At 44.6% G+C, this 13,089-nt stretch overlaps 1 protein-coding gene across 1 annotated transcript; it reads left to right on the top strand.

The window, feature by feature from the left end:
• The first annotated feature begins 6,404 nt into the window (after positions 1–6,404).
• LOC109732330 (disease resistance protein BAK6) lies at positions 6,405–8,063 on the top strand. The gene is made up of 7 exons (XM_020291512.4): positions 6,405–6,595; positions 6,697–6,829; positions 7,040–7,111; positions 7,199–7,342; positions 7,435–7,587; positions 7,697–7,749; positions 7,826–8,063. Exons 1-7 carry the CDS (start codon positions 6,517–6,519, stop codon positions 7,864–7,866), a joined length of 675 nt encoding a protein of 224 aa, XP_020147101.1. The 5' UTR covers positions 6,405–6,516; the 3' UTR covers positions 7,867–8,063.
• Positions 8,064–13,089: the final 5,026 nt, after the last annotated feature.

The raw sequence follows: 13,089 nt of genomic DNA on the forward strand, positions 1-13,089 counted from the left end.
TAGAAAATTTCGAAAAAAGTAAAGGTTTTGCCTAATGCATTGTTCATATGAATATACAAACATTTGCATATTCTACAATAATTAATATCACCAAAAAAATCTATGAACAGAAAAAAATCCTAACTTTTCTAAAAATCTATCTTTTGCATATATACATGAACATATATATACACAGAGAACATATATACATACATATATACATTTTTATAAAAATGCAAAAAAAGATCTAAAAATGGACATATAAACAGATATACACACATACATATACATATAATCAGGAAAAAACATCATATATATGTGTAGAAAAAAATCGGGAGGAAGGGGGCAGTGCCGGCCCTGACCAAGGCGACGGCGGCGCGTCGGGGCAGGGCAGAGGCGACGGTGGCGTGGTCGGGGCAGGGGCAGAGGCGACGGCGGCGTGGTCGGGGCAGGGCGAGGCAGAGGCGACGGCGGCGTGGTCGGGGCAGCTGGGGCGACGACGACGTGGTCGGGGCAGGGCGCGCGGCGTGGTCGGGGCGGGCCGCCGGCGGCGTGCTCGGGGAAGGGGCGGCTGCGCGTCGACGAGGCAGCAGAGGGCGGCGACGGCGTCGACAGGGCGAGCTTGGGCAGCCTGGCGGCGTTGTCGGGGCGGGGCAACTGCAGAGATGAATCTGAAAAACGCTAAGTGTTTTTTTATATACTCAGAGCATTGGTCCCGGTTCGTGGCACCAACCGGGACCAATGCCCCCCTTTAGTCTCGGTTGGTGCCACCAACCGGGACCAAAGGCCTCTTTTCAGCAGCCCAAAGGGCGGGAAGCGGCGGCGTTTGGTCCCAGTTGGTGGCACCAACCGGGACTAAAGGGGGGTCATTGGTCCCGGTTGGTGCCACGAACCGGGACCAAAGGGTGGCATCCTCTGTTTGATGGCCCATGGAGATGCTTCCTTCTGGCCTAGCGCGGTTACGGATATTTTTTTTAGGACTCCCATGAACCTCTCAAAAGAACATATTGTGTAGAAATACGGGCCCCAGAATGACAATCCTGTCGAGTAGATGAACTAAGACATGCGTCATAATATTGAAGAAGGATGGTGGGAACACCAGCTCGAAACTGACAAGATATTGCGCCATATCACTCCTTAGCCTTGGTATGATTTCTGGATCGATCACCTTCTGAGAGATTGCATTGAGGAATGCACATAGCTTCACAATGGCAAATCGGACGTTTTCCGATAGAAGCCCCCTCAATGCAACCGGAAGCAGTTGCGTAATAATCACGTGGCAGTCATGAGACTTTAGGTTCTGAAACTTTTTCTCTGGCATATTTATTATTCCCTTTATATTCGACGAGAAGCCAGTCGGGACCTTCATACTGAGCAGGCATTCAAAGAAGATTTCTTTCTCTTCTTTCGTAAGAGCGTAGCTGGCAGGACCTTCATACTGCTTCGGAGGCATGCCGTCTTTTTCGTGCAAACGTTGCGGGTCCTCCCGTGCCTCGGGTGTATCTTTTGTCTTCCCATACACGCCCAAGAAGCCTAGCAGGTTCACGCAAAGGTTCTTCGTCACGTGCATCACGTCGATTGAAGAGCGGACCTCTAGCTCTTTCCAGTAGGGTAGGTCCCAAAATATAGATTTCTTCTTCCACATGGGTGCGTGTCCCTCAGCGTCATTCGGAACAGCTAGTCCGCCGGGACCCTTTCCAAAGATTACGTGTAAATCATTGACCATAGCAAGTACGTGATCACCGGTACGCATGGCGGGCTTCTTCCGGTGATCTGCCTCGCCTTTGAAATGCTTGCCTTTCTTTTGACATTGATGGTTGGTCGGAAGAAATCGACGATGGCCCAGGTACACATTCTTCCTGCATTTGTCCAGGTATATACTTTCAGTGTCATCTAAACAGTGCGTGCATGCGTGGTATCCCTTGTTTGTCTGTCCTGAAAGGTTACTGAGAGCGGGCCAATCGTTGATGGTTACAAACAACAACGCGTGCAGGTTAAATTCCTCCTGTTTGTGCTCATCCCATGTACGTACACCGTTTCCATTCCACAGCTGTAAAAGTTCTTCAACTAATGGCCTTAGGTACACATCAATGTCGTTGCCGGGTTGCTTAGGGCCTTGGATGAGAACTGGCATCATAATGAACTTCCGCTTCATGCACATCCAAGGAGGAAGGTTATACATACATAGAGTCACGGGCCAGGTGCTGTGATTGCTGCTCTGCTCCCCGAAAGGATTAATACCATCCGCGCTTAAACCAAACCATACGTTCCTTGGGTCAGCTGCAAACTCAGCCCAGTACTTTCTCTCGATTTTTCTCCACTGCGACCCGTCAGCGGGTGCTCTCAACTTCCCGTCTTTCTTACGGTCCTCACTGTGCCATCGCATCAACTTGGCATGCTCTTCGTTTCTGAACAGACGTTTCAACCATGGTATTATAGGAGCATACCACATCACCTTCGCAGGAACCCTCTTCCTGAGGGGCTCGCCGTCAACATCACCAGGGTCATCTCGTCTGATCTTATACCGCAATGCACCGCATACCGGGCATGCGTTCAGATCCTTGTACGCACCGCGGTAGAGGATGCAATCATTAGGGCATGCATGTATCTTCTGCACCTCCAATCCTAGAGGGCATACGACCTTCTTTGCTGCGTATGTACTGTCGGGCAATTCGTTATCCTTTGGAAGCTTCTTCTTCAATATTTTCAATAGCTTCTCAAATCCTTTGTCAGGCACAGCATTCTCTGCCTTCCACTGCAGCAATTCCAGTACGGTACCGAGCTTTGCGTTGCCATCTTCGCAATTGGGGTACAACCCTTTTTTGTGATCCTCTAACATGCGATCGAACTTCAGCTTCTCCTTTTGACTTTCGCATTGCGTCCTTGCATCGACAATGACCCGGCGGAGATCATCATCATCGGGCACTGGTTCCTCTTGATCTTCAGCAGCTTCCCCCCTTGCAGCATCATTGGGCACATCGTCTGGTTCCTCTTCATCTTTAGCAGCTTCCCCTGTTGCAGCATCACCGTATTCAGGGGGCACATAGTTGGCATCGTCCTCTTCTTCTTCGTCGTCTTCCATCATAACCCCTATTTCTCCGTGCCTCGTCCAAACATTATAGTGTGGCATGATACCCTTGTAAAGCAGGTGGGTGTGAAGGATTTTCCGGTCAGAGTAAGACTTCGTATTCCCACATGTAGGGCATGGACAACACATAAAACCATTCTGCTTGTTTGCCTCAGCCACTTCGAGAAAATCATGCACGCCCTTAATGTACTCGGAGGTGTGTCTGTCACCGTACATCCATTGTCGGTTCATCTGCGTGCATTACATATAATTAAGTGTGTCAAAAACCATTACAGAACATCATGAATAGATAATTAAGTGACCAAATTAATAGAAGTTCATCATCACATTAAAACCAAAGTACATACATAGTTCTCATCTAACAACATATATATAGCTCTCCAGAGCATCTAATTAATTAAACCATACATTGAAACTATGTAAAACATTTCAATGCGAAAACAAATGCGATCATAATCGCAACCAAGGTAACAATTGATCCAACGGCATAATGATACCAAGCCTTGGTATGGATGGCATATTTTCTAATCTTTCTAATATTCAAGCGCATTGCATCCATCTTGATCTTGTGATCATCGACGACATCCGCAACATGCAACTCCAATATCATCTTCTCCTCCTCAATTTTTCTCATTTTTTCCTTCAAATAATTTTTTTCTTCTTCAACTAAATTTAACCTCTCGACAATAGGGTCGGTTGGAATTTCCGGTTCAACCACCTCCTAGATAAATAAAATCTATGTCACGTTGGTCGGCATATTTGTCATAAACAATAAATGAACAAAATAGTTATAAAAAGATAATATATACCACATCCGAATCATAGACAGGACGAGGGCCGACGGGGGCGGATACCAAAACCATCGCACTATGTAATAAGAAGGAATAATAAAAGTAACAAAATTAGACAAGTATCTATCTAAAGTAAGAATTTTTTTCAGAAAGAAGATAAGAACAAGAGGCTCACCACGGTGGTGCTGGCGACGAGATCGGCGCGGGCGATCGACGGCGGTGAAGACGGGGACGGACGTGACGGACCGCTAAACCTAGAAAAATCTCGGGGAAAATGGAGCTCGGAGGTCGAGTTTCGAGAGGAGAAAGATTAACTAGTGTGGCTCAGACATTTCATCGAACACCTCATGTGCATAGGAGGTGAGCTAGAGCACCCAAATGCCCTCCCCTCGCCGGCCAGAAAAAACAGAGCACTGTGGAGTGCTCTGCTGTGGCGATGGGGTATATATAGGCAACCCATTGGTCCCGGTTCGTGGCACCAACCGGGACTAAAGGCCTTTGGTCCCGGTTCGTGGCACCAACCGAGACTAAAGGCCTTTGGTCCCGGTTGGTGCCACGAACCGGGACTAATGCCCCCTTTAGTCCCGGTTGGTGGCACCAACCGGGACCAAAGGCCTTGTGCTGCCCCGCGTCAAAAGTTTAGTCCCACCTCGCTAGTTGAGAGAGCTCGAGAGTGGTTTATAAGCGCTGCTGCGCCCACCCTCTCGAGCTCCTCTCAACTGCAGGCTTTCGGGCCTAACCGTTCTCTTTGCCCGTGGGGCCTACTGGGCCTTCTGCGGGCCTGAATCCTGGCCCATGGATGGGTTTCAAGTCGTATTCAGGCCGTGGTGGCCCAGTAGGTGGCATTATTTTTTCCCCTGTTTTTTGTTTCTCTTTTGCTTTATTTATTTTGTTTTGTTTCTACTTACAACAAAAACTTATTTATTTTATTCCATTCTGTTTCTAATTACTTATGTATTTTATTTTTTATTTTATTTTTATTTATTTTACTGCTGCTATTTTTATTTATTTTACTGCTGCTATTTTTATTTATTTTATTAAGGTTTATTTATTTTATTTACTATAGTTTATTTTATTTTATTAAGGTTTATTTATTTTATTAAGGTTTATTTATTTTATTTACTATAAAAAATGAACATAGATGCGCCTAAAGAGAAAATTCAACTTAAATTCCCAATAATTTCTATGAAATTCAAAGAAATTTACTCTGAATTTAGGTCAAATTCCCTGTATAAGGGCATCTATTTTCACTTTGAGAGGAGCTCAACAAGGCAGAGAGGGACGGGCTTATAAACCTGTGTGAGCGCCCTTCAGTTGGCGAGGTGGGACTAAACTCTGACCGCTACTAGGACCAACCCTTTAGTCCCGGTTTGTGGTATGAACCGGGACTAAAGGGTGAACCTCTGGTCCCGGTTCAAGCCACCAACCGGGACCAATGATGGTGGGCCAGGAGCGAGGCCCATTGGTCCCGGTTTGTCCTACCAACCGGGACTAAAGGGGCCGGACGAACCGGGACCAATGCCCCCACGAGGCCCGGCAGGCCCCTGGCCGCACGAACTGGGACCAATGCTCACATTAGTCCCGGTTCGTGACTGAACCGGGACTAATGTGAATATTGCCCTGTGACCAAAACCCAGTTTTCTACTAGTGTTGGAGATTTAAAAAATTACTGGATTTGTTTCTGGCAAACTTTTAACGCTTTGGTGGCTTTTCTCACTGATCGCAATTGAGGAGTTCAGCTTTAGGGGGTCCCCTAAAGCACCTGAAAGTATTACTGGCCTTGTACAACTTAATGTGCTTTAGGGGGTCCAAATTGGCGTCGAGAATTAATCGCATTCAAAGCTCTAGAGTTGACTTGCGTGTACCTCTATTATTAGTAGCAAAACTGTCCCTTCCTGCATCTGAATTTTCAAATATAGCAGAAGTACCGAAATGTTGTCATTTTCTGAGCTCAAGAAGAATATGTGCCGTAGCCGTTTGCAACAAAGTTTCTTCACTGTGTCCCAAAATCCAAGGCCTTCCAGCAGAAGAAAGCTGTCCATTTGCATTTGGCAGAATACGAATAATATGAGAACATGAACCGTGGCCGTTTGCCACAAAATAGCATCACTATATATGTGCCTACGTCCCAAAATCCACATCCCTCCAGCAGAAAGTTCTTCATTTGACACATCTTCGGCGGCATGAATCTGGTGGTGTATGATACAGCTGCCTCGTGGCCACTAAATAGTCGCAGGAGACTATACCACCAACTTGGTGAGTGCAACGAGCATTGCAGCTGAGGAATCAAATTAGTTGCCTGAGTGGAAGGGCGGGAGGTTTCGACTCTGAAAGAAAATTGTCTCGACCGGAAGTTTCCACGGTGTATTCTGCACTCTGCACACTCTGTAGGCCAAATCATTCAGAATTTCAGCTGGTCTGGTCTTCACAGGCTGAGCTTTCCTTGGTCAAAATTGCAAATGCTATACAAGAGTTACTACTTGCACGTTTTGCCCTTCACAACAGCACAAGATAAAGGTCGACAGAGGAGAAAATCCAAAGCTAGGCCAGGAAAGTTCAAAGCTTGGGGAACCCACTAGAACCGCATATAAGGACCCGCATGCTCTCCTCTAGGCTGTAGCATTTCAGTGCACCTCAGGCTCAGGCCTCCTTCAAGCAATGGCAACTCAGAGTGGGGCAGCACTCCTCCTCGCCGGCCTCCTTGCTCTTGCAACCATCGCCAGCAGCAATACTGAAGGTACTAGTACATGCTAATTAGTTTCCGATTCTCGAGTGAGTTCATTGCTGCTCAAAGGGTTTTTTGCTGCTGATTTACATACGATTTTTTGGTATGCGAAGGCGACATCCTTTACATGCAAAGGCAGGCGTGGAGGGACCCCAACAATGTGCTGCGGAGCTGGGATCCGACCCTTTTCAACCCCTGCACTTGGCTCCATGTCACCTGCAACAGCGACAACTCCGTCACCCGAGTGTATGTTTTTCTTTTCTCCTCCTTGCTTTGAAAGAATAGGATCAGTCCATGGCAATGGCATGGATGGAAGTTGTTACCACTCTTGTATGCAGGATGCACAGTTGTTTTCAACTTTCAGAAACTTTTAACTTGCACAAAAACTGCACTCCTCTTGCTCAATCTCTGCAGATTGATTGAATCAGACTGCTTGTATTCTTCCTCACTGTGCAGGGATTTGGTGGATGCAGGCATCTCAGGCACCCTGATCCCTGAGTTGGGAGGACTGAAGAACCTTCAGTACCTGTAAGTACTTTTGCGACTTGCTGCATAGTGCAAACTTGTCAAATTGCACCTGAAATTTCCTGCAGAATGATCTTCCCATCTTCACAGGGAGCTTTTTACGAACAACATTAGTGGATCCATACCAACAACCCTCGGCAACCTGACAAGCCTGGTCACCCTTGATCTCTACGACAACCTTCTCACAGGCGCGATACCAGCCTCGCTTGCCAACATCAGGACGCTGCGTTTTCTGTATGAGTCTTGCTGCAGCAATTTTCAGTTGAAGAGATGCTAAAATGCCTATTTGTCTCCAACTACTTAAAACAACCTGTTGGTGTCTGCAGGAGGCTGTATCGGAATAAACTGTCAGGAGGTATACCCGCACGGCTGGGCCGTCTAATGAAGCTTGTCAAGTTGAATCTTGAGGATAATATGCTGACTGGCACGGTGCCGCTGGAGGTCCTCTCTCTTCTTCTCGTAGGGGACTTGGCTGAACTGTGAGTAGTACATACATACAGTTCATTCCACACACCACACTCCATTTACTTTCTTTCTTCCTTCCTTCACGAGTGACTTACGCTCACACAACTTTTTATCTTTACACAGAAATGTTGCGAACAACAATCTTGCCGGCACTGGCCAATCATCTGAACCAAGAAGTAGGGATGTTTTTTATTTTATAGTACTATTTTTTGCCTGTACTCACGAGAATTTTCCTATTGGCATTATTTGCAGTGGCTGTGGTCATCCAGGACGCGCTCAAGACTACAGGCTGAGCACTACTGGTAACCTGAACTGTAAGAATAAACAGAATGATTTTTCCTAAGGCTGCTGGCAGTAACTGTAGGTCTCTAGCTGCATCATGAGCTTTTGCAGACCTTCGTTCATTTAAGAGTCCGGGGAAAGTTGTGGTTGAATGTATTGTAATCAGTAGCGACTTCGAAATAATGAATCCTTTTGTGCACCTTGAAGTTGAGATGTGTGTGAGTGTGTCTCATTTTTTTTCTGATAAAAGGCATTTTTATTAACTTAAAATGTAGCATCAAGCGGATACAAAACATGATGAGCAATACCCGGCCTCTGCATAACTAAGAAGCACACGGCCAAAAACTAAAAACTAACAGACGATAAAAAAGTTGACATATTGGCAACAGTAGAGTCATATAGGACCGACACTATGCTACGTCAAATGAGGTGGTGGATCGATCCGGAGATTATTTTCCACACATGTTGGATAAAAACCTCCCTGGTCACCCGCTCCAACCACATACATACCACCTTGAACAGTGATTGGTACTACGTTTGGTGTAGCGTAGACCACATATGAATCCAGTACGTACAACGAAAAATAACCTATAAAGGAAAGGAATATTTGCCCTCAAAAATCAAATCATTTCTACATAACCAAAGCGCACATAATAAGGCATACGCTCACACCCTTATTAGCGTTCTGAACCTATTTGCAATTCCGTCCAAGCAATGACCAAAAATATTGCCAACACTCGTGGGCAAAATCAAATTGGACGCTACTTGAATGACTAATCATGTATGCAAAAATTTACATTGAAAAAAGAGGTGTTTGATTGTCTCATCATAAGTAAAAAAACTACACTTCTTACTTCCATACCAATTGTGACGGTTGATGTTGTCTTTGTTTAGCATAACTCCTCTGACGTGAGTGTGTCTCATGGTATCCAGCTGGGAAACAAGCCTTTGATCGGGACAAGAATCACCCAAAAAATGGGAAAGGTTGTAGCCAGTGCAAGCTCTTCTCAGCTGGATCAAGTAAAATGAGAGGAATAGGGCGGGCACACATGGCAGTTTACAGTCTTTCTTTTGAGGTTGCTTTCGCTGGTGGCTCATTAAATTAGTACTCCCTATTACTCACTAAGACGTTTTTTGACAAATGTTATGATACAGAGATAGTATCACTTACAACAAAGAGAAAAGAAAACATCACCGCAAATCCCGAGTCTCACTAAGGTATGCAAAATTACAACCCTGGGTCACATGTGGCTCGAACACCCCATTCTGGCCTCCCTTGTTGTATGTGTTTGGTGAAATTGGTTGTGTGCATCCTAAACTATGCAGAGGCTGGGAGCGTGCTACTTGTTTTTTTATCTCTTTATTATTTATTTCGAGTTAACGAAACCATCATTTATCAGAAAAAATCAACATTGATGGATTTTATTTGAAGACGTTTACAACAATTAGGTATCAAGACATGACTCGCGCATGTAACGATGACCATCAATATTTCACACCTGGTGTGTCCACAAACCGAGCACACATTTTGTTGATTAGTTATGTCCGTAATGCACAAGAATAAAAAGATCAACCGCTAGAAAAAAAAACAAAAAACACAATCAATGTAAATTATCAAGGGTGAGAGCTAAATCTAGGACAAACCACTTGTTGATCTCTCACGCACTTTTCATTTTTCTATTATTTACACAACCCCACTCCAGAAATTTCTATTAGGATATTTGTTAGACTTGTACAGTGTAAGAAAAATTATCTCGATGATCAAAAGGAGAGAGAGGGAGCAAAAATAGAGAAAAACACACTGTATATCTAAATAATGACACAAAATATACCATAGATAATTTTGATTTTATTGTCATTTTCTTCTTGCTTTGATATATTTCAACAAATTTTAATTCATTAAACGTGGTTCAATATTTTAACGATGAATAGAGTTTAACCGCACTGGGTTTGTATTTGTAACGATAGGATATCTGAAATCTATAATAGGGAAGTTTGAGTTTTTTTACTACATGTAATATGGCAAATTTTAACATGCTCCCTCTTACCCCCTCTTTTTACATGTGAGGTAAGAAGGTAAGAGTTAATCAAGCCACTAATTAATAAGATCAATGCCTCAGATCTATTATATACTTTTACCTCTCATGTGAAAGAGAGGGGGGGTTAAAAGAGCATGTTAAAACTGCTCCGATAATATTGTTAGATACAATTGAAAAAAGAATACTTAAGATTGTAAATTGTATCAGCAAAAATACACAATTAAGATTGTTAACTAAATGATTTATACATAAGTAAAAAGTACTTAGAATTAAAGGGTTCATCGAGAGCGAAAGAGACACTAGTATGCAACTGGGAAGTGATCAATAGCGATGAGAGACAGTTGATAGGGATATGGCTTTCTATTTGGCAGGCACTGCAAAATGATTATTGTTAACTAAATGATGTATGAATATGTAAAAAATGGAATGGTCCACCACGAGCAAAAGACACACTATGAGGCAACTAGCAGGCAATGCATTGGTGACCGGCAAACAATCACTAGGGCAAGGGTTTTCCTTTGGTAGGCACTGCAAAACGATTCGTGGCATTTTGATTTTTCTTTTTATTGTGTTGAAGGACTACGCCAGGAAAACATGACCTATGAGATGGTTTTTGACACCATTGAAGCATGGGCCATGATGAAGCATCTCACGCTAACAAAAGAACACGGATTTTGGGGGAATATCTCAGCAATTGGCTAGAAAAATGTGTCAAAGTAAATGTGAGAAATATGGAACTGCTAGGGAAAGAAACTTGGAGTTCATGCATAGTTCTCTCTGTACGAACCACTAGTAAGATTTTTTCTTTGTACTTCACTAGAAAACCTACTACGACTTTCAATTTGGAAAGGTGCTACCACTACTAGAGAAATGCTTAGCAGTAGCGCTGGTTTTTGGACTAGCAATTCGGAAAGGTTTTACCACTACTAGGTGTCCCGCGCTACTGCTACGGCGCTACAACTAAATGGTAGCCATAGCGTTGGTTTATCCGCGCTACTGCTATACATACTTAGCAGTAGTGTCGTTTCAAGAACGCGCTACTGGTAGTTACTAGCAGTGCCTCTCTACCCGCGCTACTACTATTATTACGTATTTTTTATGTCGTATTCATACACCATTATACAAGTTTCATACAGTGGCAATTTAGAGATTGTTATTACATCATAATGAGTTATTACATCATTGGGTGAAAGAAGCACGGATTTGTTTCAAGTGGATGGATCCAACGTGACCAAGTCATGGCTAATCCATGACTTAATTTGGTTACTTCCAGCAAAAAACGAAGACGATGGTAACAAATTAGTACACTTGTTCCAGCAAAAACAAACATGATCCAATTGGTCACGTTGGATCCATCCACTTGAAACAAATCCACGGTTCTTTCACCCAATGATATAATTTGTTACCATCCTCTTCGTTTTTGCTGGAACTAATCCGCGTACGGGTCCCATGTTTGTTTTTGCTGGAACCAGTGTACTAATTTGTTACCATCGTCTTCGTTTTTTGCTGGAAGTAACCAAATTTTGTTGCCATGTCTTTTTGCTGGAATCATTTTGTACCACTTTTTTGCTACAACGGTTTTGGTTTCTTGCTACTACCGGCACTGTCGTTTGTTACATCCTTCTTTATGAGGTTGTCAAGACCCTGTGACTATGTGTTTTGCTACAACCTTGTACATTTTTTTGCTACTACCAGAGAAGCCCCTAGCTGGACCACAAGTTGTTTTTGCTGCAACCGGCAAACACAAAAGCTACAACCGGTGATTTTGATTTTGCTTCAATGACGACGGGGTGACGGCAGCGATGAGCTATTTTTGCTGGAACCAGCACAATTTTTTGCTACTACCAGCGGGCATTTTTGTTGCCACCAGCAAACCCGAAGGAGAGTACTTTTTCACGAGTTCATCGTTGGGGTGCTGCGACAAGATCAACGGCCGGCGTTACCGGAGCTGCGGGCTTCCTATCGGAGTTGCACCGCTAGTGAGGGAGCTGCAACCACGGGCAAAAGCTGCTACATGCGTGAATCCGGCGATAAAGACACGAGACGGCGAGGGCGTGGCTGGCGACCGGTGGCGAGGGCGGCGATTGGCATCCAGGGCGGCGAGCTGTTGCCGCCAGCGTGGGGTGGGAGCAGCCACGGCTCCCATGCGGCTGGATTTGAGACGCGGTGGGAGGAAGACGACATGCTGTCTGCGGGATCTAAGATGTGGGGGAAGAAGACGACCTGTCACAGGGGATTAGACGATTGGAGTTGATTTAATCGGATGGTGCACAGTGGACCGGCCCAAATTTGGGCCGGCGCAGCGGTGCCTATCAGCGTCATATTTTGAAAAGTGGTGGTCTGGCCCTTTGGTAGAGAGACGGTGCACAGGTTTCTGTCGGCCATGGTGTCAAAACTATATAGATGATGCTTTCAAAATACGACGGTAAAGATATTCACATCCGAAGCTCTCCACTTGATTTGGCGTGAGATGGCTCTGTTAAAAATCAAGAGAAAAACTGGTTCAGGAACGAAAATATAGTTCCTAGTTTAACTTCTACCCTAGACCCTTCACCCTAGTGTAAAAGGAAGTTTTCTCGAATTTGGCCTCGTCTATGCCTGTCACGTGTCACTTAAACAAGTTTGGGGCGCTGAAGCAACGTGTCTATTTTTTTTTTCTTGAAACATGCATCTCTTCCCTGATCTAAACTTCCAAATGTAGTCGTACTGTCGAAGTACCTGGTGCAGTTTTTTTCTGATGTGAAGAACATAATTCTTCACCACGTCCAAACCAAAACCCACGTCCTTCCAGCAGGAAGCTGTCCATTTGGCACATCTTGACCGGCCTGCCTGGCCGAATAGTTGCAGAAAGGTCAGTCCAACATGTGTGTTTTAGCTGAAGAGTCGAGTCAGTTTGCCTGAGTGGAAGAGCGGGAGACCGATTGTGAAATAAATTATCTCGAGCGGAGGGTCCCATGGACCATGGTGTAGCTACTCTGCAGGCCGATGTATATACAATTCTTCCAGCATTTCAGCTGGGCTTTCGTTGGTCAAAATAGCAAATATTATACACGAGTTACTTGCACTTGCACACCTTTCTCCACAAGAGCACAAGATAAAGGTCAACAGAGGAGAAAAGCCTAGGCCGGAGGAAGTTTCAAAGCTTTGGGACGACCCAGAGCACCATTATCCGATCTGATCTGTAACCCAGTAGAA

This window comes from Aegilops tauschii, chromosome 3 (assembly GCF_002575655.3).
Source record: "Aegilops tauschii subsp. strangulata cultivar AL8/78 chromosome 3, Aet v6.0, whole genome shotgun sequence".
In the NCBI taxonomy this organism is placed as follows: Eukaryota; Viridiplantae; Streptophyta; class Magnoliopsida; order Poales; family Poaceae; genus Aegilops; species Aegilops tauschii.

What these genes read in the sequence shown, in the direction of transcription:
- LOC109732330 (XM_020291512.4), top strand. Translation starts at nt 6,517, where the DNA reads ATGGCAACTCAGAGTGGGGCAGCACTCCTCCTCGCCGGCCTCCTTGCT. An exon ending in GACAACTCCGTCACCCGAGT is followed by an intron (nt 6,830 to 7,039) that starts GTATGTTTTTCT and finishes CTCACTGTGCAG; the next exon opens with GGATTTGGTGGATGCAGGCA. An exon ending in CCAATCATCTGAACCAAGAA is followed by an intron (nt 7,750 to 7,825) that starts GTAGGGATGTTT and finishes CATTATTTGCAG; the next exon opens with TGGCTGTGGTCATCCAGGAC.